This window comes from Gossypium raimondii, chromosome 12 (assembly GCF_025698545.1).
Source record: "Gossypium raimondii isolate GPD5lz chromosome 12, ASM2569854v1, whole genome shotgun sequence".
NCBI classification, from domain to species: Eukaryota; Viridiplantae; Streptophyta; class Magnoliopsida; order Malvales; family Malvaceae; genus Gossypium; species Gossypium raimondii.
The window spans coordinates 52,019,994-52,041,481 of record NC_068576.1 but is presented as its reverse complement, the minus strand read 5'-3'; the positions used below and the strand labels follow the sequence as shown (position 1 = coordinate 52,041,481).

Genomic DNA, 21,488 nt, shown 5'->3' with positions numbered 1-21,488 from the left:
CAAACTAGGGCCATCAAGAGACCTACTAAGAAATTGTTTAATGAAAAAGTTAATTGTATTATATCTTTGTGATTAGCCAATTGCTGTGCAATTAATCTTTATGGCCTTTCCTTTTTATCAAGTGGAATTTGTGCAAGGTGCATTATAGAAATTAGAAATGATGGATAATAAAATGATGTATCATATTAGAGTAGCATTTAGCATATAAACAGATAAAAAAATTTCTCAGATAGAAATGGACACAAAGGTGGTGAGCAGAGGATTTGCTGGTTCTTTACCTGTTGATAGTGTCCAAGCACTTGCATCCAAGAACCTGAAGAACATCCCATCCAGATATATCAGACCTGAGGTCGAATTTATAGTTTCCATAGATGAATCCCAGCAGTTTCCTGTAATTGACATGAGCAAACTAGATCATGATGATGAACAGAAAAAACTCCATCAGGCTTGCAAAGACTGGGGTTTCTTCCAGGTACCTAATTTAAACAGAATTCTTAAAGAACCATAACTTTTTTTTACATCAGTGGACTTAGTAGTTCATCTTTACTGACGTTGAAACAGTTAATCAATCATGGGATAGCAGATGAACTGATTGAGAAAATGAAGATTGACACTCAAGAGTTCTTTAAGTTGCCATTGGAGGAGAAGATGGCTTATGCACAGCTACCAAATGAGATTGAAGGTTACGGTCAAACCTTGGTAAGGTCGGCAGATCAGAAGCTAGATTGGAATGACATGCTCTTTCTTTTTCCCCTGCCTGTACCGTTAAGAAATATAAGATTCTGGCCGACCAATCCCCCTTCCTTCAGGTAACTTGACAATAATGATCCTTCAACTTCATGGCCGTATTAGGATGTCTGTAACTTGAGTTGTTTTCAGAGAAACCTTTGACAAGTACTCGACGGAGTTGCATAAGGTTACGATTTATCTCATTAATCGGATTGCCAAGAACTTGGGAACTGATCCTGAGATGCTTTCAAGCTTTTTCGAGGATGGAGCACAAGCTATAAGAACGAACTATTATCCACCATGTGCAGAGGCAAGCAAGGTATTGGGTGCATCTCCACACTCTGACGCCACAGGCTTAACACTGTTGCTTCAAGTGAATGAAGTTGAAGGATTACAAATCAAGAAAGATGAGAAATGGGTGCCTGTTAAACCCATCCCTGGAGCATTGATCGTCAACATTGGAGACATAATAGAGGTAACATGACAATATTTGTAGCTACATACAGACATTAGACTTGATGGATTGTATATGTAATGTGCCTCGAAGTGAAGAGATGCTATGAATGCAGATTATGAGCAATGGAGAATACAAAAGCATAGAACATAGAGTTGTGGTGAATCAGGCGAAAGAGCGGCTGTCGTTGGCAGCATTTCACAGTCCGAAAGCAGGTACCGAGATTGGACCATTGGCAGATCTTGTTCGGACAAACAAAGCACAGTACAAGACTATGTCACTTGAGGAGTTTCTGAGACTGAGGCTTAGCAGGAAAGTTCAAGGGAAACATTTGTTGAATCAAATGAAGCTCTAGTTCAAAATCTTATTGACTTTATCAGCTCTTCGTCCAATGTTAAATCTCTTCTTTTGCGACTTGATTTCAATGTTTGAAATAACAGGATTATTGTATCTGGAAATGCAACAATTTGTGAAAACTATATTTAAAATCGATTGAGCTTATTTGACATGTTTCCAACTGCATGGAACTCCTAAATAGCGTTTGACCCATACTCCCAAATGAACTCCTAAAATCTAAGCTAACATTAACACTTTTGAAGGAAATGGATTTTTATGATCTGTTAATGGTGTTAGACCATGAAGGGGAGATAATAAAGTTGGTTTGGGCTTTTGCATCTAATGAAGAAGTTTTCTTCAGTTCATTTGCAAAATCAATTGTTAAGACGGGAATATAAATTTATTTACCGAAATTGTTAGAGAAATTAGAAAGAATTTGTTGCTGCAAATAAGTATTTGTATCTGTATTAAATTAAATTATAAATTATAAAAATCATATTCTGTTCCTATTAAAAGAATAGAAAATTGTATTTCATTCTAACATTGCTTTAAACACATTCTCTTTTCTTTCTTTTTTTTTTTTGTCTTCTCTAAAATCTCTTCATCTTCTTTTTCTTTTTCATTGTTTTCTGTCTGTTATTCTGATTACTAAGTAATTTTAGATTAGCTCGTAATAGAATGGTAGGGTTTTGTTCGAGAAAATGACAAAGCAGGGTCTTCAAGAAACTACAAAGAAGCAGTTGATGTAAAAATGATTATATTAAGTAGTTCTGATTAAACAATTGGTGTGCAATTTTAATTTCTCAGTGTTTATAGCCTGTCGGCATTAGTGCAGGGTCGTTTCAGATTTCCAAAGATTTGATCCCAAAGTGAAAGTCAAAAAGCTTCGAAAATAAAAATTAAAAAAGGACATATTTTTCAATAATTCATGCAAAGGACAAAAACGGTTTGGTGGTTTTATATCCTTTCAATAAGTAATGCATTAACATTATAATTTGAGCGTACTGTTTAACTTGAGACAGCTTTACGGCAATGGAAACAAAAGTGGTTAGGAGGCGTCTGTATTATAGAAATTAGAAATGATGGATAACAAGCAAAAAGATTAGAGTATTTACACATATTTGACTCATACTTTATTTAATAATTAAAACCTAATAAAACTTTAACCAAATTAGATCATTTTAATTTGGGCTAACCCATGTAATTATCCATATTCTCCAACAACAGCTTCACAGAAATGGAAACAAAGGTGGTGAGCAGAGCATTTGCTGGTTCTTTACCTGTTGATAGTGTCCAAGCGCTTGCATCCAAGAACCTAAAGAACATCCCATCCAGATATATCAGACCTGAGATCGAATTTGAAGTAGTTCCCATAGATGAATCCCAGTAGATTCCTGTAATTGACATAAGCAAACTAGATCATGGTGATGAACAGAAAAAACTCCACCAGGCTTGCAAAGACTAGGGTTTCTTCTAGGTACCTAATTGAAACAGAATTCTTAAAGAACAATAACTTTTTTTTTTTACATCAATGGACTTAGTGGTTCATCTTTATTGACGTTGAAACAGTTAATCAATCATGGGATAGCAGATGAACTGATTGAGAAAATGAAGATTGACACTCAAGAGTTCTTTAAGTTTCCATTGGAGGAGAAGATGGCTTATGCACAGCTACCAAATGAGATTGAAGGTTACGGTCAAACCTTGGTAAGGTCGGTAGATCAGAAGCTAGATTGGAATGACATGCTCTGTCTTTTTCCCCTGCCTGTGCCATTAAGAAATATAAGATTATGGCCGACCAATCCCCCTTCCTTTAGGTAAATCAATAGACAATAATGATCCTTCAACTTCATGACCGTATTAGGATGTCTGTAACTTGAATTGTTTTCAGAAAAACCTTTGACAAGTACTCGACGGAGTTGCATAAGGTTACAATTTATCTCATTAAACGGATTGCCAAGAACTTGGGGATTGATCCTAAGATGCTTCCAAGCTTTTCTGAGGATGGAGCACAAGTTATAAGAATGAACTATTATCCACATTGTGTAGAGGCAAGCAAGGTATTGGGTGCATCTCCACACTTTGACGCCACAGGCTTAACACTATTGCTTCAAGTGAATGAAGATGAAGGATTAAAAATCAAGACAGATGAAAAATGGGTGTCTGTTAAACCCATCCCTGGTGCATTGATCGTCGATATTGGAGACATAATAGAGGTAACATAACAATATTTGAAGCTACATACAGACTTTAGACTTGATGGATTGTATATGTAATGTGCCTCGAAGTGAAGAGATTCTATGAATACAGATTATGAGCAATGGAGAATAGAGAAGCATAGAACATAGAGTTGTGGTGAATCAGGAGAAAGAGCGACTGTCAATGGCAGCATTTCACAATTCGAAAGTAGGTACTAAGATTGGACCATTGGCAGACCTTGTGTTGGGGTTTTGGCAGCAAAAACAAAAAAGAAAAGAAGATAAAATCGAATTCAAATAGCATTGAGCAAAGATTAAAATCTGAAAATTGATTTTTTTTGTATGTTTTCATTAAGAATAAAAGGAACAAATAAGTTACATTGACAGATTCCTAATACATAACTGCTCCCACTGATGTATTGACTAAAACAAAGCTTGAATTACAGACAAAATGTAGCTGACATATTAACTATTACATCAAACACAAATCAGTAACTAATCCTACCAACTTTAAATACAAATTACAAAAGAACTAAGTCAAGTTACGTATGAACAAAATGTTGTTGCTGCACTGGTTCAGCTTCAATGCTGGTCTGCTGTTGCATTGCAGGCCAAAATTCATCACTCCTCATTGGACTGTATGCAACAAACACCAATATTTCTTCTTAACTTCTCAAATCTTTAGCACCAAGAGACTTAGTTAGAATATCAGTAGACTGATTTTCTAAGCTGCAATGAGTTAGATTAACCTCATTTGATTGTTCAGCCTCTCTAACAAAATGAAATTTAATCTTAAAATGCTTGGTCTTGCCATGAAATACTGGATTTTTTGCTATGGCAACAGCTGACTGATTGTCAACTCTAATTTCAGTAGCTTCAACTTGATCTTCATTCAAATCACACAAGAGCTTCCTAAGCCAAATGGCTTGATTAACAGTTGTTGCAGCTGCAATTTACTATGCTTCAACTGTTGATTGAGTAACAGTTTGTTGCTTCTTTGAACTCCAACAAAAGACCCCTGACCCAAGAGTGAAGAAATAACCAGAAGTGCTCTTCATGTCATCGATGGAACCTGCCTAATCGCTATCAGAATACCTTATCAGCTTGAGCTCTTTTGCCTTTTCAAACTTCACTCCATAATCCAAAATCCCTTTCACATATCTAAGAACTCTTTTGGTTGCTTTAAAATGAACAACATCGTAGCAATGCATGAATCTGGATAGAAGGCTAACAGCAAACATGATATCAGGTCTTGTAGTTGTCAAGTAGAGCAGACATCCTACAAGGCTTTTATACTCATTTTCATAAACTCTTTCATGGTTGCCATTGCTGGTTAATTTTTCACCTTGAACCACTGGTGTGCTAACAATTTTGCAATTTGACATGCAAAATTTGTTTAGGATCTTCAAAGCAAAAGTCTGCTGACTTATCAAGATAGCTTGATCAGTCTGAATTACTTCCATACCAAGAAAATATGTCATTTCCCCCAAGTCAGTCATTTCAAAAACATCTTGCACCTGCATTTTAAACTCATTAATCAGCTCCTTCTTGCTTCCAGTTACGAGCAAGTCATCCACATAAAGTGACACAATCAGCAGGGTTTCACTCTTTAATTTCTTCATATAAAGAGTATGCTCACTCACACTCTTCTCGAACCCGAGCCTAAACTATGCATTAACCCTATCATACCAAGCCCTGGGGGCCTGCTTCAGACCATACAAGGCCTTTTTAAGCTTGTAGACCTTGTCCTCTTCATCAGAAACCTTGAACCCTTCTGGTTGTTCAATGAAGATTTCTTCCTTGAGGAAGCCATTCAGAAAAGCAGACTTGACATCTAGCTGATGCACTCTCCATTGCTTCTGAGCAGCCAAGGCAAACAGAAGTCTTATTGTATCTAACCTTGCAACAGGAGCAAAGGTTTCAATGAATTTGATCCCATATTATTGGTTGTATCCCTTCACCACAAGTCTTTTCTTGTGTTTGTTTAGAGTCTCATCAGCATTGTATTTGACCCTAAACACCCACTTCTGTAACACCCCGACCCGTGTCTGTCATCGGATTAGAGTTACGAGGCATTACCGATCAAAACCCAACTCAGAAATTTTTTTATTTTTTTTTAAATTATACTAACTCAACCGTGAAATTTCATTCCATATATATATTATCACATAACCAATTAAAATCAAACATGCATCATTAATCAAATTTCATATACTAATCATGTTTCAACAACTCAACCATATCATTATCATTTACCTAATCAAAATTTAATATCATAAATCAAGCATATATCCAAACATTTATTTCATTTCAATTTACTAACTATACTACATATTACAACATAGGTAATCTACTCTGTTTGGACAGCTCATATACATTAATTTTGGACAGCATTTATATACCAAATTAGACAGCATTTTCACACCAAAATGTAACACCCCTTACTCGAGACCGTTTCCGGAGTCAAGCACGAGGTATTACTTAGCTTATCTTACTAATTCGGAGCTTAAAAATTTACTTTGAAAATTAATTTCACTATTTACAGCAAACCTGTCCAATTGCGCAGCAGTTACTAAATTAATTATAACTCGAGCTACAGGACTCAAAATTTAATTCCGTAAATTTTCCCTAAAACTAGACTCATATCTACATACCATAAAATTTTTATAATTTTTGGTTCAGCAAATTAGTACAGTTTATTAGTTAAAGTCTCCCCTGTTTCTCTGTTTGACTGTTCTGACCTCTTGTTACTAAAAATAAATTTTCTCACTATAGGATTTTCATATGAAGTTCTTACTTGTTTCTACAGAAAATAGACTCAATAAGGAATCTAGAAATATAAACTATAACTCATAACCATTTTATACAATTTTTAATTATTTTCTAAACTCAGAACAGGGGACTCCAAAAAAAGTTCTGACTTTGTCTCACTAAAATTCACATATCTTAAAATATAAATTTCTTTTTGTTACACAGTTATTTTTACATGAAAATAGACTCAACAAGCTTTGATTCCATATATCATTCACCCACTAATTCATTTTATACCATCCTAGGTGATTTTTCAAATTCACGTCACTGTGCTGCCTGAATTCTGTTTCTTTGCAAAATTTTATCCTTTCATGACTTCCATGCATAATTTATCACCTAATCTTTCATAACAACAAACACCTTCATACTTAACCATTTTAATGACCATACATCATCAAATGCTTACACATCATTCATTAGCAAAATCATCATTACAAACATACAAAATAACTAAATCCCTATACATGCCATAACTCAAACGTGTTTTGACATAAAATACCGAGCAGTTGTGGTTGATAGTGTGGACGATCTCCGACTTCTTTAGGATCCTTGAAGTAGCTTTGCAATACTATAAGAGAAAAAGAAATAAAAGAAGTAAGCATAAAGCTTAGTAAGTTTACTAGCAAATAAATAACAACATTAAACACAATTAATTAAATTCAAGTGTCTATATCTCTAGTTTACTCTTTAGCTAATCTCATTTTAGTTCTCTTGCTTATTTACTTAGAATACTTGTGTGCATAACTTACTCATCTCTTGTTGCATCGTTGAACATCAATTGATAGTATAATAAGTTCTTAACTCTTATAACTTACCTGAGCTTGCCACTTATGCTTTAAACTGAACTTTCATGAACATGATTCGTTTACAAGCCCGTAGAGCTACATTGGAACAATAAGGATACTCGGGTCTCTTCTGATAATAACATGCCAAAGCCATGTCCCAGACATGGTCTTACATGGGATGTTCTCATCTCGGTGCCCATGCCATGTCCTGACATGGTCTTATAGGGACCTCTCATCTCGTGTTAACGCCATGTCCCAGACATGGTCTTACATGGGACCTCTCATCTCGGTGCCAATGCTATGTCCCAGACATGGTCTTACATGGGACCTCTTTACCCAAATGTCATGACATTTGTATCCAATACTATCCTTATGTATCAACGGGACTTTTTAATTTTTATTCTCTACCATTTTATGCTTGGGTCATCATCAAATAAATTCATGAAATAAATATATAATTGCTGGAAAATAACAACATTAATAATAATTATTAAAATATTGTATTTATTTACCGTAAACTTACCTCGGTATCAAATATAGTCCAATTCACCAACTTAGTCTTCAACTTTATTCTTCCCTTTGTCTAACCTCGAGTTTCGTTCTTCTTGATCTAAAATAGCAAATTTAACTTATTTAATACTCACATTCATCAAAACAGCCCTCGACTCTAATTTTTTCAAAATTACGATTTGCCCCTAAACTTTTACATAATTACATTTTTTCCCCAAGGCTCGGAAATTAAAATTCATCCCTTATTCTTATGTTTTATGACATGCTGAACATTTTTCCCTTCTATGGAAACATCAATTCCCACTCTAACATGTACTTATGAACATTAGGTATTTTTACCGATTTTGTCGTTTTACTCGTTTTCACTTAAAATCGGCTAGCAAAAGTTGTTTAACATAATTTATAGCTTCATATTCTATCATAAAACATCAAAATAAACACTTTTCACCTATGGGTATTTTTCCAAATAAAAACCCTAGGTTAAATTATTGCTAAAATAAGCTAAATTAAGCTACCGGGATCTCAAAAACATAAAGAACATTAAAAACGGGGCTTGGGATCACTTACTATGGAGCTTGGAAGCTTGAAAACCCTAACTATGGCTTCCCCCCTTGCTGATTTCGTCCTAATGAAGAAGATGAGCATAATTTGCCATCTTTTTCCCTTTTAATTCATTTTAATTACTAGATTACCAAATTGCCCCTAACTTAAAAATTTTCTATTTCACTTATCTCATGTCCATTTTTTTCTACCAACTTAACCAATGTCTAATTCCATATAAGTACCTCCAATTTAAAGTTTCATAACAATTGGACACCTCTAACATGTAGAACTCAACTTTTGCACTTTTTACAATTTAGTCCTTTTGACTAAATTGAGTGCTCAAACGTCGAAATTTTCGAACGAAATTTTCACGAAATCATTTTGTGAAATCGTAGACCATTTGTTGAGGTTTTGGCAGCAAAAGAAGAAGAAGATAAAATCGAATTCAAAGAGAATTGAGCAAAGATTGAAATCTGAAAAGTGATTTTCTTATATGTTTTCATTAAGAATAACAGGAACAAATAAGTTGCATTGATAGATTCCTAATACATAACTGCTCCCACTAATATATTGACTAAAACAAAGCTTGAATTACACACAAAATGTAGCTTACATATCAACTATTACATCAAACACAAATCAACAACTAATCCTACCAACTTTAAATACAAATTACAAAAGAACTAAGTCAAGTTACATATGGACAAAATGTTGTTGCTGCACTGGTTCAGCTTCAATGTTGGTCTGTTGTTGCATTACAGGCCAAAGTTCATCACCTTGTTAAGACAAAGAAAGCACAGTACAAGACTATGTCACTTGAGGAGTTCCTGATACTGAGGCTTAGCGGGAAAGGTCCAGGGATGTTGAATCAAATGAAGCTCTAGTTAAAAATCTTATTGGCTTTACTAGCTCTTCGTCCATGTTAAATCTCTTCTTTTGCAACTTGTTTCCAATGTTTGAAATAACAGGATTGTTGTATCTGGAAATGCAACAATTTGTGAAAATCATATTAAAAATCGATTAAGCTTATTTGACATGTTTCCAACAACATGAACTTTTGCATCTAATGAAGAAGCTTTCTTCAGTTCATTTGCAAAATCAATTGTTAAGACAGAGAAATATAAATGTATTCACCGGAATTGTTGAAGAAATTACATGCTTTAAGTGTTTCTATCTATATTGTCACATATCAGTTCAACCTCAACTTCCCCACCCCTGATATAAGCACTCGAACACATATTCCCCTACATTGACAAAAATCTTGATAAAAGTTAAAAACTCATTTGACCCAAATAAATTTTTAATGAAATTTTTTATAAATATATTTATTATAAAACATATTAAATAATTAATTTTACTATTGTAACCGAAGTATCTTTATTAAATTAAATTATATATTATAAATTATAAAAAATTATATTCTATTCTAATAAATCGTATTTCATTCTTATTAAAAGAAAAGAAAAATTCTATTTCATTCCGAAAAACTACTCTTATTGAATTAGAATCCAAACACTTAGAGATTTTTGTTCCTGTTTTCATTCCGTGTTTTAGGTAACTTTCCTTTAAAACATTCTCTTCTTTATATATATTTTTATATTCTTAAAATCTCTTCATCTTCTTTTTCATTGTTTTCTGTCTGTTATTCTAATTACTGAGAAATTTTAGTTTAGCTCCTAACATAATGGTAGGATTTTCATCGAGAAAATGACAAAGTAGGGTCTTCAAGGAACTACAAAGAAACAGTTTATGTAAAATTGATTGTATTAAATAGTTCTGATTAAACAATTGGTGTGCAATTCTAATTTCTCAGTGCTTATAGCCTGTCGGAGCAGGATCGTTTCAGATGGCCAAAGATTTGATCCAAAGTGAAGGCGACAAAAAGCTTCGAAAATAATAATTAAAAAAGGATATATTTTTCAATAATTCATGCAAAGGACAAAAACGATTTGGTAGTGTTCTGTATTTTAGAAAACAGAAAATGATGGAAAAGGAGCAAAGCATAAATTACCTAGCGCATTAACACCATAATTTGAGGGTAGTGTTTAACTTGAGACAGCTTTACAGCAATGGAAACAAAAGTGCAGAGCACAGATATGTTATATTCTTTACCAGTTGAGAATGTCCAAGCTCTTGCATCCAAGAACCTCAACAGAATCCCATCCAGATACATCAGACCAGAGGTCGAATTCGATGTAGTTTCCATAGATGAATCCCAGCAGATTCCTGTAATTGACATGAGCAAACTAGACCATCATGATGAACAGAAAAAACTCCACCAGGCTTGCAAAGACTGGGGTTTCTTCCAGGTACCTAATTGAAACACAATTATACTTTTTTTACGTCTATGGATTCAGTAGTTCATTCTTACTGTTGGGTGCAACAGTTAATCAACCATGGGGTAGCAGATGAAGTGATTGAGAAAATGAAGACCGATACACAGGAGTTCTTCAACTTGCCCTTGGAGGAGAAAATGGCTTATGCAAAGATACCAAATTACCTTGAAGGGTACGGTCAAGCTTTCGTTCTTTCAGAAGACCAGAAGCTTGATTGGGGTGACATGCTCTTCCTTTTTGGCCTGCCTGTGTCCACAAGAGATCCGAGATTCCGGCCGACCAACCCCCCTTCATTCGGGTAAATCAATAAACCCCCTCTTGACCCTTCAACTTCATGACCGTAATAGGGTATAGGCGTATAGCCAAGGAGAAGTTAGAACAAATTTTTAGGGGAATGAAATTTTAAGTTTTTATAGTTTATATTTTTATAATTTTTAAAGAATTAAATTAATTTTTTATAATTTTAGGGGTAAAAATATAATTTTATTTTTATTAATTTAAAATTTTTAACCCCCAACCCCTAGATTCGCCACTAGGTTTAGCATTAATTGTCTGCGACTTTTTCTGTTCTCAGAGCAAGTTTTGATAAGTACTCAATGGAGTTGCATAAGGTTATGATTCATCTAATGAAGCTGATGGCCAATAACCTGGGGACTGATCCCGAGATGCTTGCAAGCTTTTTTGAGGATGGAATACAAGGAATAAGGATGAACTATTATCCACCCTGTGCAGAGGCAAGCAAGGTATATGGTCTAGCACCACACTCAGACGCTACAGGCTTAACGCTCTTGCTTCAAGTGAATGAAGTTGAAGGATTACAAATCAAGAGAAATGAGAAATGGGTGCCTGTTAAACCCATCCCTGCCTCATTTATCATCAATATTGGAGACATGATGGAGGTAACACAAGCATAACAATACTTGAAACTCCATACACTTGACTGATTGAATACGTAAAGTGCCACTAAACGAAAAGATGTTATACATGCAGATTATGAGCAATGGAGAATATAAAAGCATAGAACACAGAGCTGTGGTTAATCCGGAAAAAGAGCGGCTGTCAATTGCAGCATTTCACAATCCAAAAAGATGTACCCAGATTGGTCCTTTGCCAGATCTTACGAAGACCAACAAGGCACTTTATAAGACTGTATCATTTCAGGAGTTCATGGAACTGAAGATGAGCAGCAAGCTTGATGGGAAATTTATGGTGAAGAAATTGAAGCTCTAGTTTAAATTCTTAGTTGACTGTATCAACTCTTTCGCTTTAATGGATTCATCTTGGTCCAAGGGAAATTAATCGCTTATGTTTCTCAAAATAAGTTATCTTTTGACAGTGATATATTAGAAACTAGAGGCAGCAGTGAAGTTCAATATAGTTTTATAGCACGTTATCCTGCAAATTGGTCGGATGTGATTCATTGCAAAAGTTACATGTAAAGAACCACCAAATCCAATTGCTATGCAATAAAAAGAACAAATACAATTTGGTGTGTTTCTCAAAACATTACACACTTGATCTTCTCGGCAAATAAACAAAAATATATATCATAATCAAGCCATTGCGTATTACAAGCGAGAGAAAAAGTCTTCCGAGTCCCCTTGCCAAGGTTGCTCATCCATTAAGCATTTACAGCATATCTGACCAAAATCAGAGATCGTCTTGAAGAAGGCATGAGAAGCATAAATCAAAACTAAGGTTTATTAAAAAAGTAACGCACACAATTCTGAAGAGGTGACATTATATTATACACCGTTAATAATCCATTGGAGAAGACTAGAACTCAAGAAAAAAAAATCAGCAAACTCATTTAAGGATCCATTCAGTATTACAGGTCCCCTTAAACAAAACTGGGGCTAAATAGTTATTAGGAGATGTCACATGCAGTACAATGACACTTTGAATCAATATACAGTCAATATACAGATATACACTTAATCATAACTCAAATATAAGATATAAAACCTGAACCCAACTTGACAAGCTAATTATGGATCCAAAAGGCAATTCAAATTAGAAAAGACAAAGCACATAATGCTTTAAAAGTAATGCAAGAAAAGGGCATCAGGTATCCAAGGTGATAGCATCAGTAAAGATTATCAGACGCAAATTACCCATTGCATAAAGGAATTCATCAGTTGCCCAAAAACATAAACATGAGGGGACAATTGTTGAATTGATAAACGAACAAAATAAAAAAGCAAAGCTTTGAATGAATTAGCGTACAAAAAGTGAAACATTAATTTAAGGATGTAAGCAAACCTTTAGCGATATGCTATCTAATAAGCAAAACCATCATAACCTAAGTAAAAAAGGAATCCAACGAAATAAGCATAAGATCTGGCTTCAATCACTAAAGAAAATAATGTTTCCAAATACATTGAAAAAAGTGGCATCAGGTCTCCAAGGTGTTTTAGCATCAAGAAATACTAGTTCAGACGCAAATTACCCATTACAACATGAGATTCATCATATGCCCAGAACATTAACTCAGTAGAACCAAGTTCAAACCTAAAATCATTTTTTAAAGAAATCTAGAAGAAAGGGGGAATAAAAAGCGATCAGAACCTGTCGGAACTTCAATGTAACATCAAATTAGATCAGTGGATTGACAGACCATTGAATTTCTATCATCACATCGCTTTTTATTCCTTTCTCCCTTCTTTTACAAGAAATCAAAGAAAATTTATTTTAAACATTAAAAAAATTAAAACAAAAATAGGAATGAGTAAGCTCAGAACTTCTTAGAGGGATTGTGTGACCATCACCAGAAACTCCTCTGGTACACAAAATGATGTTCATCAACGCTATTTTTAGAAGAAAATAAAGGAACATTAGAGAGACGGCAGCTTAACGAAGCTCAAGTAGTTGCTGAAGCTGGGCAGCGAAAAGGATATTTATAATGCAGGGTAAAACCCTAGTAGCAACTTGAATTAAAAATAAATAAATAAATAAGGTAAATGCCCTAATTTTTGGGTTAATATAACTTTTAGTCTCTGAAATTGGCAATTAGTCCATTTTGATACCTAGACTTTTGTTTTGGTCCACTTAAGTATTTGGATTAAACAACTAGATCCGTTTTAATCCTTGAACTTAAATTCCATCTAATTTTGATGATAGTGCCAGGTCACTTTTGCTTTTGCCAAGTTCAGGAATAAAAATGAATTTAATTATCAAGTTCAATTACTAAAAGGATAACAAATATAGGTATCAAAGTGGACTTAAATTCCAAATTTAGGGATTAAAAGGTATAGTATGTTTTTTTCAAATATAAATTTTTGGCACTTAGGGCGGTGGGTTACTGTGCAGTGCATTTAACTTATTTTTTGTTTCACGCTACAGTATTTAATCTCTCTATCACCTAATTTTTACAGTAATTGCAGCTAAACTCACCGCTCATCTAAACTCAGCCTTAGACACAAAGACTTTTATGCCAGTATTAATCAACTTACAACACCAAAATCCTATACTGATCAACCCTCAATGATCAAACAAAGGAAACCAATGAAAAATATAATCAAAAGGATAAAACGGCAGAAAATGGTTGTATAAATATTTCATAATCGTTAATTAAGGATCTATGCTCAAGTTCATATTAATAAGAGGCTATGTCATCTGCTCGCATAGATTTACTTAACAAAAAAATGGAATTTCAAGTATAGTCATTTGAAAAACAACTAACCAAAAAAAAAAAAAAAGAGTTGCTAAAACCCAATAAAGTTTCAACCTTATGGTGGCCAGTGAATGGTGTTTAAGGGTCAAGGCAGGGAGGTGAGGAGAGCTTGTGCAGTGAGGGTAAAGATATTGGTGATGAAGATTGTTGCAATTGTGAAGGTGGTGATGAGTTGAAGAATGGCAATGGAGAACTTAAGGATGGTGATGAAGGGTTGAAGTCAAAGAATTAAAAACAATATAGAACGTTTGAGTTTTAAGGAAAATAAAAAGAATTTAAGAGTTCTAAATAAATTAGGCGAAAATTATATGTTGAGTAAGAAGAGAGAAGATGATAGCTAGGTTTGTGAGTAAGACCAAAAAAAAAAAAAGTAGAATTTTTTGAATTGTTTGAATTTTAAAATTATATTTATTTTTATAATTAAAATTAATTTTATATTTTTTATAATTAGGACCCAATTATAAAATGCTTGAATGTTGAGGACTACTTTTTTAGAATCAGACCAAATTAATGCAATGTGTAAACGAAAATGTATTAAAAATATCAAAATTAAATAGTTAAATAGTTATTTTCATAGTTTGGTGACAAAAAAACTTACAAATAATTAGATATTACTCATGCAATTTACCCAAGAAATATACTTCTCCAATTCTTTTTCTTTTCGAAAATTCAACATATATAGCTGTTATTATTATTAGATGACGAAATTAACATTTATCGTTTACTACATTACATTTTGTCTATTATTTTCAAAAATCATCATTTTTATTATTTTAATCAATTTTTCCCTTAATTATAGCAAATAACATTTTTATAAAAATATGTATTTTTTTTTTCTATCACTTAGATAAAGAGAAAAACCTTAATGTTTTGTTGTTCCTCCCTAATTTCATATATAAAATTAATTTATTGAATAAAAATATTTTATCTATCAATTAAATAATATAATATAAATTTCCATTTTGATTTATTAAATGAAAAATGTATTTATTTATCAATTAAATAAAATACCAACATTTGTGTTTTAAACAATAGAAATAACTTATACCATCAATCTTATAAAATGCTTTCTGAAATAACCTTACAATCTACCAAAAAAAACCATTTCCCCTAATAAATCAAATAAAATTATACTAAAATTCCTAAGATAAAAAGAAAATATATATATATTTTAGGGGTTGGTTTTTAAGAGTGGATAGTCATATTAATGTATTGGGCTTTTTTAAAGTGTAGTTTTTTTTTAAAGAGTAAAATAAATTACATGTTTTATCTTTATTTAATAAATATATGATTTTTTTGTTTGTTTTTCTGAACTTTATTATTGAATTAGTATCACACTCACAATAGACGTAAAAGACTCAATAATTGAGTTATAAGTAACATAATAAATTGCTTGAAATTCAAGAATTTTTAGACTTCTTAGACCTTCATTTAAATGTTTCATATAAAAATTAAAAAAGACAAAAATATCGTTACATTAATATTCGATTTCTTTTACCGTCAAATAAACTCAACATCAACTTTATAAAATACTTACATATAGATATACCACCTACATACAAACTTAGCTTTTATTTAATTGAATTTTAAAACTATATATATATATTCATAGGAAAGGGAAACTCAGTCAAAAATAATATGCTAAAGATGTAAAACTTCTTCAATTTTACACAGTAGATCACTCCCATTTTCTTAAATTACAATTTGCATTAAGCGGCAAACTAAAGCTAAGATAATACAAAATTGCATAAATTAATAAACTCAGAGCAGCGAGGCTCAATTACATAAAGCGGAAGAAGAAAAAGAGAGAGACAGGAAAAAAAAGAGAGGACTGTAGACCAAGATTAATGTTCCATGAATACAATTATACACTATCACACACACACACACACACACAAAAAAAAACTCTCAACCACATCAAATGGGAGATGTTTCATTCATATTTACAAAAAATCTGATTCTGTTCAAACGTATGACATATGAGACTTCAAATTAAAAATTCTGATTTACTTGTATACTGGGAAATAAATATCTTAGATGAACACTCTGGTTTGTCCACGATGATAACAATTCGCGTTGTTGTATAAATGAACACTCCCAGAACCAGAAACTTATATTTGAAAGTTCTGAACCAGCCAGACACAAATGGGTGAGCTTTTATGTTACAAGAACCAATCAGGTTTTTTGATGTTTTAGTAGAGAACATCCAACTGATGGAAGGTAATTGGAAAAGTTATAACTAAGTTGTTGATTTAATGAAGAATAAAAAGGAAGATACTTGGCAAAAAGTAAAAAGTGAAACTAAGAAAAGACTAAGATCTCCAATGAAGATAGATGGAGAGAGAAATGAGCAACATCGCGTTGATTCTCCCTCGTATTTGGACTAAAGCCAGATTTGAATCTAAAACCTATTCCTATCCCATCCATATCTAGTTTCAGTGGAGGCAGCCAAGGCGTCATTAGGTTGCACATGCAAAATTTTGAAGGAGAAAACACCTTTGGGAGTTCCTTCCCTATCTGATTTCACTGAAAAATACTACTCACAGAACAATCATCGTGAACACGCCAAATGGTTTCACCCAACAGATTAGCCACAGAGAGAACTGTGAGCTGGGGGAAGTAGTTCTTCTCTGCCACTGGAAGAGTATTGGTAATGATCACTTCTTGGAAAAGGCCACTTGACAGCCTATCTATTGCAGGTGGGCTGCCATGAAAAACAATATATATTTTAGCAAAATGATATCCATGAAAAGTTTGATACATCTGACACACTAATCCAAACAAAATTAATTTTAAACCTGAAAACTGCATGACTACAGCACGCATAAACTTCCCTCGCCCCCTCTTGGTGTAGCAGTGCTGCCCCCTTTGCAATCGTTCCTAGTAAAACATAAATTGAATTTATAACACAGCTGATGGACAAAAAAGACAATTTTCAAGGCAACCATGGAAAATCCAGATGGAAGTATTTTCTCCAAAAGGATAAGAAAAGTACTTTACAAAAGATGACGAGAACAGAACTTTAAAGAGAAAACAAAAAGGTGCAAGAAACGAGTTTTTTGCCACCATTTGACCATTGAATACATAATGATAAGCAAAAGTTACACGTGTATTTGTGATTGAGAACAGGTTTATGTTTGCACAGTTCAAATTGCTTTCACTCACCAGCAGTGTCAATCATATCATCCACCATAACTGCAACTTTTCCTTTTACGTCACCAATAAGGTTCATTACCTGCAACATAAAAATTAACCATAGACCTTGAGACAATAATAACATGATAGACATAGAAATAAAAACTGTGAATTCTGAAGACTTATTGGCCGCAGATATCAGCTTAATGCCAAGCCTGAAATGTCTTGATATTGATTACTAACTGCAGCAATTATTTAAACACTTACGGCATGGCTATCTGAACCAGACCAGGAACCAGTCTGGAGAAAGGCTCTAGATCGGTTGAGCCGCAAACCGGAACAGACCCATTGAACCGGACTAAAAAACAGGTTTAATTTTTTATTTTTATGAATTTTTTAATGATTTATCTAATCGAACTGTCTGGACTATGGCCTGACCAGTTAGAACATCGGTCCGCTTATGAAAACCTTGACTTATGGTAGACAAAAATGTCAACTAAATATGGGAAAAAGGCACAACACTTTCCTAACTGATTGTCTCTATAATAGCTAACAAATATCCTACTACATCCCTGGACAACATCATCCTGTCTTGAACACTAAAAACTGCCTTAAATAACAGTAAATATAAAAGCACAATCAATGTGGAAGAAAGATACTGAGAGCAGTGATGAAGAGAAAGCATTACCTCTGCAACATTGTGTCCATGACGTCTTTTATCCACAATGGCTAAAGGTGCATCTGATAGTTTTTTTGCAAAAGATCGTGCTCTTGCTACTCCTCCAACATCAGGTGAAACCACCACCATGTCATCAGAAGAAATTGTCTTGCTGGCAAGATAATCAAGAATCACAGACTACAATCCACAGCACAGTAAAAACATATAAGAATCAGTAATCACTTATCCATTGACAGTCAACAGCTATAAATTAGAAGTTGATTACCTGGCAGTGGACATGGTCCACTGGAATATCAAAGTAACCCATGGACTGCCCAGAATGAAGGTCACAAGCAAGAACACGGTTTGCACCAGCTTCAGTGATCAGATTTGCAACAAGTTTGGCTGCAATGGATTCACGCCCTTGAGTCTGAAAATAAGTATACAGACAGAGAGAATATAATTTAGTATCCCATGGAAAATATAATATGTTTCAAAAGCTTCAGAAGTTCATATCTTGTGGAAATAAAAACTGCAAAGCAAGGACATTGATTCAATCAACATAAACACAACATGTCATATTTTGTTTTGATTATGACAATATGAATAACAAAATATCACTAGACCAGGCTACATCAGGTGGTCAGATTTTAATCAATTTAATTTGCAGCAGGTATCTTAGTTGATAATCCAATTTCATACCCTACAATTCATTACCAAATAGAGACACTTGAACTTGCCTTTCTATCAGCTCTGGCATAACCAAAATAAGGAATCACCACAGTGATATTTTTGGCCGATGCTCTCCGACAAGCATCTACCATTATAAGAAGCTCCATGAGATTCTCATTTGCAGGAGGGCATGTTGATTGCACTAAATATACATCACATCCTCTAACACTCTCTTGGAGCTGAACATAAATTTCCCCATCAGCAAATCGCTTAATGTTAATCTTCCCCAGCTCCAGGCCCATGTACCATGCAATTTCCTGCAATAAAATAACATAGCAAGCAAACGCAAGTTGCAAGAAATAAGAAAGCATAATTGCATAAGTTAAGAGACGAAGAGTACTCCTAATACTTAAAAGCATGAAAAACACATGAAGCTTGACTAGGTACAATAGCTCTAAAAAGAATTTGCAAAATCTTGTTATAGCGGTGCAGATCCATCTTTGTAGGAGAAATTGTCGAAATGTCATGCAAGCAGGCGGCAACATATTGACTGGTTCAAGCTAGAAGGGATCATGAGAGACTATGGGAACCTGCCCAGCAACATTTTCTTATTTCAGGAAGGCTCTTATTTTGGGTCAAATGACATTTTCCAAAAATCTTATAGCAAATTGTCAAACGTATATATATACACATGTATATTTTTCAGAATTGAGACGGTGTTAGAAGCATCCTTCAAACCTTCAGTCAATTACCCGAAAGCTGCATTGGCAACAGTCCCTTAAGGTCTACAACTTACTAATCTTAGCATTTACGACAAGGTTATTGAAAGCGATACATTTAAAAAGGCCTCTTCTCTCTACAACAGAAGGCAATAAGGTAACCAAAATGTAATCCATTAACCTGAGAAAGCGCAGGATTGGCAGTCCCAGAAAACACTTTGAGCTTGGCACCATTTCTGTTAACACTTGTTTCCATTCGAGCCGATTCCAAGAACTTGGGCAGTGTCCTTTCATTAACGATTGGAACCGTTGGCTTCCCATTTCCAATATCCACTGGTTGAGGCAGGTTACATTTCTAGTATTTTCAAAAGAAAAAAGAAAAGCAAGCAACCATATCAGTCCAACTTTAACGCTACTAAACAAACGAGGGTTCTATAATTTTGTTTTGTTTTGTTTTCTTCTCTTTCCCAGTTACCCAAGAACTTGCCTTTTGTTGAAAGAACTTCCATTAACTGGAAAATAGTTGCGGACGAATCAAAACGAAGCCAAATTTTTCAAGGAAAAAAAACGTTACACTGTCGATTTCATCATATACCAACACGTGCGGCGCAATACATAAAAAATAATACTAATAAAAATAAAATATTCAGCTTTAAAAACAGAAATTAAAACCGAATTATATAATAAGAAAAAGAAAGCTAACATCGGAAAAAAAGTTATAAAAAAAAAACTCACTTGAGATTCTTAAAGACATCCAAAAATTCTGTAAACGAAATCAAAGTTCATATATAATAAAATAAATTTGGCTTACGAAGCTGTTAGAAGCACAGGTACGAGAGCGAGACTGATTGTAACCGACGGTTTTATGGCTGAGAGAGGAACCGGCGAAGAGTGAAGACGAAGAGGACGACAAAGACGACGACGAGGAGTTACACGGAGAAATAATCGTCAACGAAGCCATTCTTCCTTTGGTTGTTAATTTATGTATATATATTCTTCTTCTGGCAATTAGGGCTGGGTTCGCGGCGGTTAAGAAAAATAAGCGGCGGCGAAGGAGATGATGAAGGAGTAAAGATGCGGTGGCATTTTATAATATAGATGGTCCAGAAAGTGCAGCGGCCCCTGTTCTTTTTTCTTTTACTCCCCACTTTTGGATTCCTACGCTACGAGCCACACGCTTTGTCTCTATCCTACTTATGACGACACTGAACTTAGCGTATTTTACTCGAAAAAAAATATAGTTAGTATTTAGCATATATGTTTTGTTAATTCTTAAGTTTTTATTTTTACTATAAAATATTATTATTGGAATAATTATTCGTGTATTTATATTTATACTTTGATAGTAGTTATAACATTTCAAAATTTTTATTTTAGTATAAAATATTGTTTTTAAAAAGGATAAAATAATATTTATTTTTAAAATTTTTAGTCAACATTAGTTCTGAAATTTAGTTACTTTTTAGTTTAGTCTCTAAATTTAGATCTCGTTAAAATATAATGACATGACACAATTTAAAAGTGTCACATCATCACTTATATTTTTATATTTTTTATATTTTGAATATTTTTTTAATTTTTAGATTTTATATTTTTTTCAAGTGATTAAGGCATAATTTATTAGTGCCACATCATTACAATCTAATGAAATTTAAATTGGAAGACCAAATTAAGAAAATTATCAAATTTTAAAACCGAATAAATAAATTTAATAACTAAATTGAAAAAATTACTAAAATTAGATATTAAACGTTATTATATATTTCTTAGAACCATATTTGAGAAGTATAGAGAATACACATAATTTTTCCTTTAAAATATTCAAAATATTTAAGATGCAGTGGATTGAGTCTTAATATTTATAATGCAAGTAGGTTTTATTTTACTGATTTAGTGAATAAATTAAATATTTTCATGCTTAATAAAGTA

The 21,488-nt window shown here is 33.4% G+C and overlaps 4 protein-coding genes, 3 long non-coding RNA genes, 4 other non-coding genes and 1 pseudogene across 11 annotated transcripts; 4 read left to right on the top strand and 8 right to left on the bottom strand.

The window, feature by feature from the left end:
* Positions 1–99: 99 nt before the first annotated feature.
* Positions 100–1,691, top strand: LOC105765028 (S-norcoclaurine synthase 1). Its single transcript, XM_012583910.2, has 4 exons — positions 100–472; positions 562–809; positions 880–1,204; positions 1,299–1,691. Exons 1-4 carry the CDS (start codon positions 236–238, stop codon positions 1,536–1,538), a joined length of 1,050 nt encoding a protein of 349 aa, XP_012439364.1. The 5' UTR covers positions 100–235; the 3' UTR covers positions 1,539–1,691.
* Positions 1,692–2,756: 1,065 nt separating this feature from the next.
* On the top strand, positions 2,757–3,340 carry LOC128035528 (S-norcoclaurine synthase 1-like). Its single transcript, XM_052625313.1, has 2 exons — positions 2,757–2,905; positions 3,061–3,340. The coding sequence occupies exons 1-2, from the start codon at positions 2,757–2,759 to the stop codon at positions 3,338–3,340; spliced, it is 429 nt and encodes a 142-aa protein (XP_052481273.1).
* A 99-nt stretch (positions 3,341–3,439) lies between these two features.
* On the top strand, positions 3,440–4,018 carry LOC128035527 (codeine O-demethylase-like; annotated as a pseudogene).
* A 2,929-nt stretch (positions 4,019–6,947) lies between these two features.
* Positions 6,948–8,553, bottom strand: LOC128035542 (uncharacterized). Its single transcript, XR_008191942.1, has 3 exons — positions 8,391–8,553; positions 7,837–7,923; positions 6,948–7,096 (listed from the first exon to the last, which is right to left on the bottom strand). It is a non-coding gene; the product is annotated as an uncharacterized LOC128035542 (long non-coding RNA).
* A 383-nt stretch (positions 8,554–8,936) lies between these two features.
* On the bottom strand, positions 8,937–10,524 carry LOC105765029 (uncharacterized). Its single transcript, XR_001124776.2, has 2 exons — positions 10,378–10,524; positions 8,937–9,345 (listed from the first exon to the last, which is right to left on the bottom strand). It is a non-coding gene; the product is annotated as an uncharacterized LOC105765029 (long non-coding RNA).
* Positions 10,213–12,079, top strand: LOC105765026 (S-norcoclaurine synthase 1). The gene is made up of 4 exons (XM_012583909.2): positions 10,213–10,675; positions 10,753–11,000; positions 11,277–11,601; positions 11,693–12,079. The coding sequence occupies exons 1-4, from the start codon at positions 10,436–10,438 to the stop codon at positions 11,930–11,932; spliced, it is 1,053 nt and encodes a 350-aa protein (XP_012439363.1). The 5' UTR covers positions 10,213–10,435; the 3' UTR covers positions 11,933–12,079.
* LOC105765030 (uncharacterized) lies at positions 12,066–13,605 on the bottom strand. Its single transcript, XR_008191941.1, has 2 exons — positions 12,965–13,605; positions 12,066–12,342 (listed from the first exon to the last, which is right to left on the bottom strand). It is a non-coding gene; the product is annotated as an uncharacterized LOC105765030 (long non-coding RNA).
* On the bottom strand, positions 12,759–12,849 carry LOC128035787 (small nucleolar RNA Z101). The gene has a single exon (XR_008192336.1). It is a non-coding gene; the product is annotated as a small nucleolar RNA Z101 (small nucleolar RNA).
* On the bottom strand, positions 13,090–13,183 carry LOC128035785 (small nucleolar RNA Z101). Its single transcript, XR_008192334.1, has one exon. It is a non-coding gene; the product is annotated as a small nucleolar RNA Z101 (small nucleolar RNA).
* On the bottom strand, positions 13,260–13,344 carry LOC128035790 (small nucleolar RNA snoR14). Its single transcript, XR_008192339.1, has one exon. It is a non-coding gene; the product is annotated as a small nucleolar RNA snoR14 (small nucleolar RNA).
* Positions 13,433–13,512, bottom strand: LOC128035788 (small nucleolar RNA U61). Its single transcript, XR_008192337.1, has one exon. It is a non-coding gene; the product is annotated as a small nucleolar RNA U61 (small nucleolar RNA).
* Positions 13,606–16,189: 2,584 nt separating the features above from the next.
* Positions 16,190–20,724, bottom strand: LOC105765025 (ribose-phosphate pyrophosphokinase 1). The gene is made up of 8 exons (XM_012583908.2): positions 20,371–20,724; positions 19,741–19,914; positions 18,909–19,157; positions 18,455–18,598; positions 18,199–18,366; positions 17,541–17,610; positions 17,174–17,255; positions 16,190–17,079 (listed from the first exon to the last, which is right to left on the bottom strand). The coding sequence occupies exons 1-8, from the start codon at positions 20,518–20,520 to the stop codon at positions 16,899–16,901; spliced, it is 1,218 nt and encodes a 405-aa protein (XP_012439362.1). The 5' UTR covers positions 20,521–20,724; the 3' UTR covers positions 16,190–16,898.
* Between the last annotated feature and the right edge of the window lie 764 nt (positions 20,725–21,488).

Coding starts and splice junctions, on each gene's coding strand:
- LOC105765028 (XM_012583910.2), top strand. CDS start 236: ATGGACACAAAGGTGGTGAGCAGAGGATTTGCTGGTTCTTTACCTGTT. Junction 473..561: donor AAGACTGGGGTTTCTTCCAG/GTACCTAATTTA, acceptor ACGTTGAAACAG/TTAATCAATCATGGGATAGC. Junction 810..879: donor ACCAATCCCCCTTCCTTCAG/GTAACTTGACAA, acceptor AGTTGTTTTCAG/AGAAACCTTTGACAAGTACT.
- LOC128035528 (XM_052625313.1), top strand. CDS start 2,757: ATGGAAACAAAGGTGGTGAGCAGAGCATTTGCTGGTTCTTTACCTGTT. Junction 2,906..3,060: donor GTTCCCATAGATGAATCCCA/GTAGATTCCTGT, acceptor CAATGGACTTAG/TGGTTCATCTTTATTGACGT.
- LOC105765026 (XM_012583909.2), top strand. CDS start 10,436: ATGGAAACAAAAGTGCAGAGCACAGATATGTTATATTCTTTACCAGTT. Junction 10,676..10,752: donor AAGACTGGGGTTTCTTCCAG/GTACCTAATTGA, acceptor TGGGTGCAACAG/TTAATCAACCATGGGGTAGC. Junction 11,602..11,692: donor ATATTGGAGACATGATGGAG/GTAACACAAGCA, acceptor TTATACATGCAG/ATTATGAGCAATGGAGAATA.
- LOC105765025 (XM_012583908.2), bottom strand. CDS start 20,520: ATGGCTTCGTTGACGATTATTTCTCCGTGTAACTCCTCGTCGTCGTCT. Junction 17,611..18,198: donor ATGGACACAATGTTGCAGAG/GTAATGCTTTCT, acceptor TTTATGTTGCAG/GTAATGAACCTTATTGGTGA. Junction 17,080..17,173: donor TGTAGTCATGCAGTTTTCAG/GTTTAAAATTAA, acceptor TTTTCATGGCAG/CCCACCTGCAATAGATAGGC.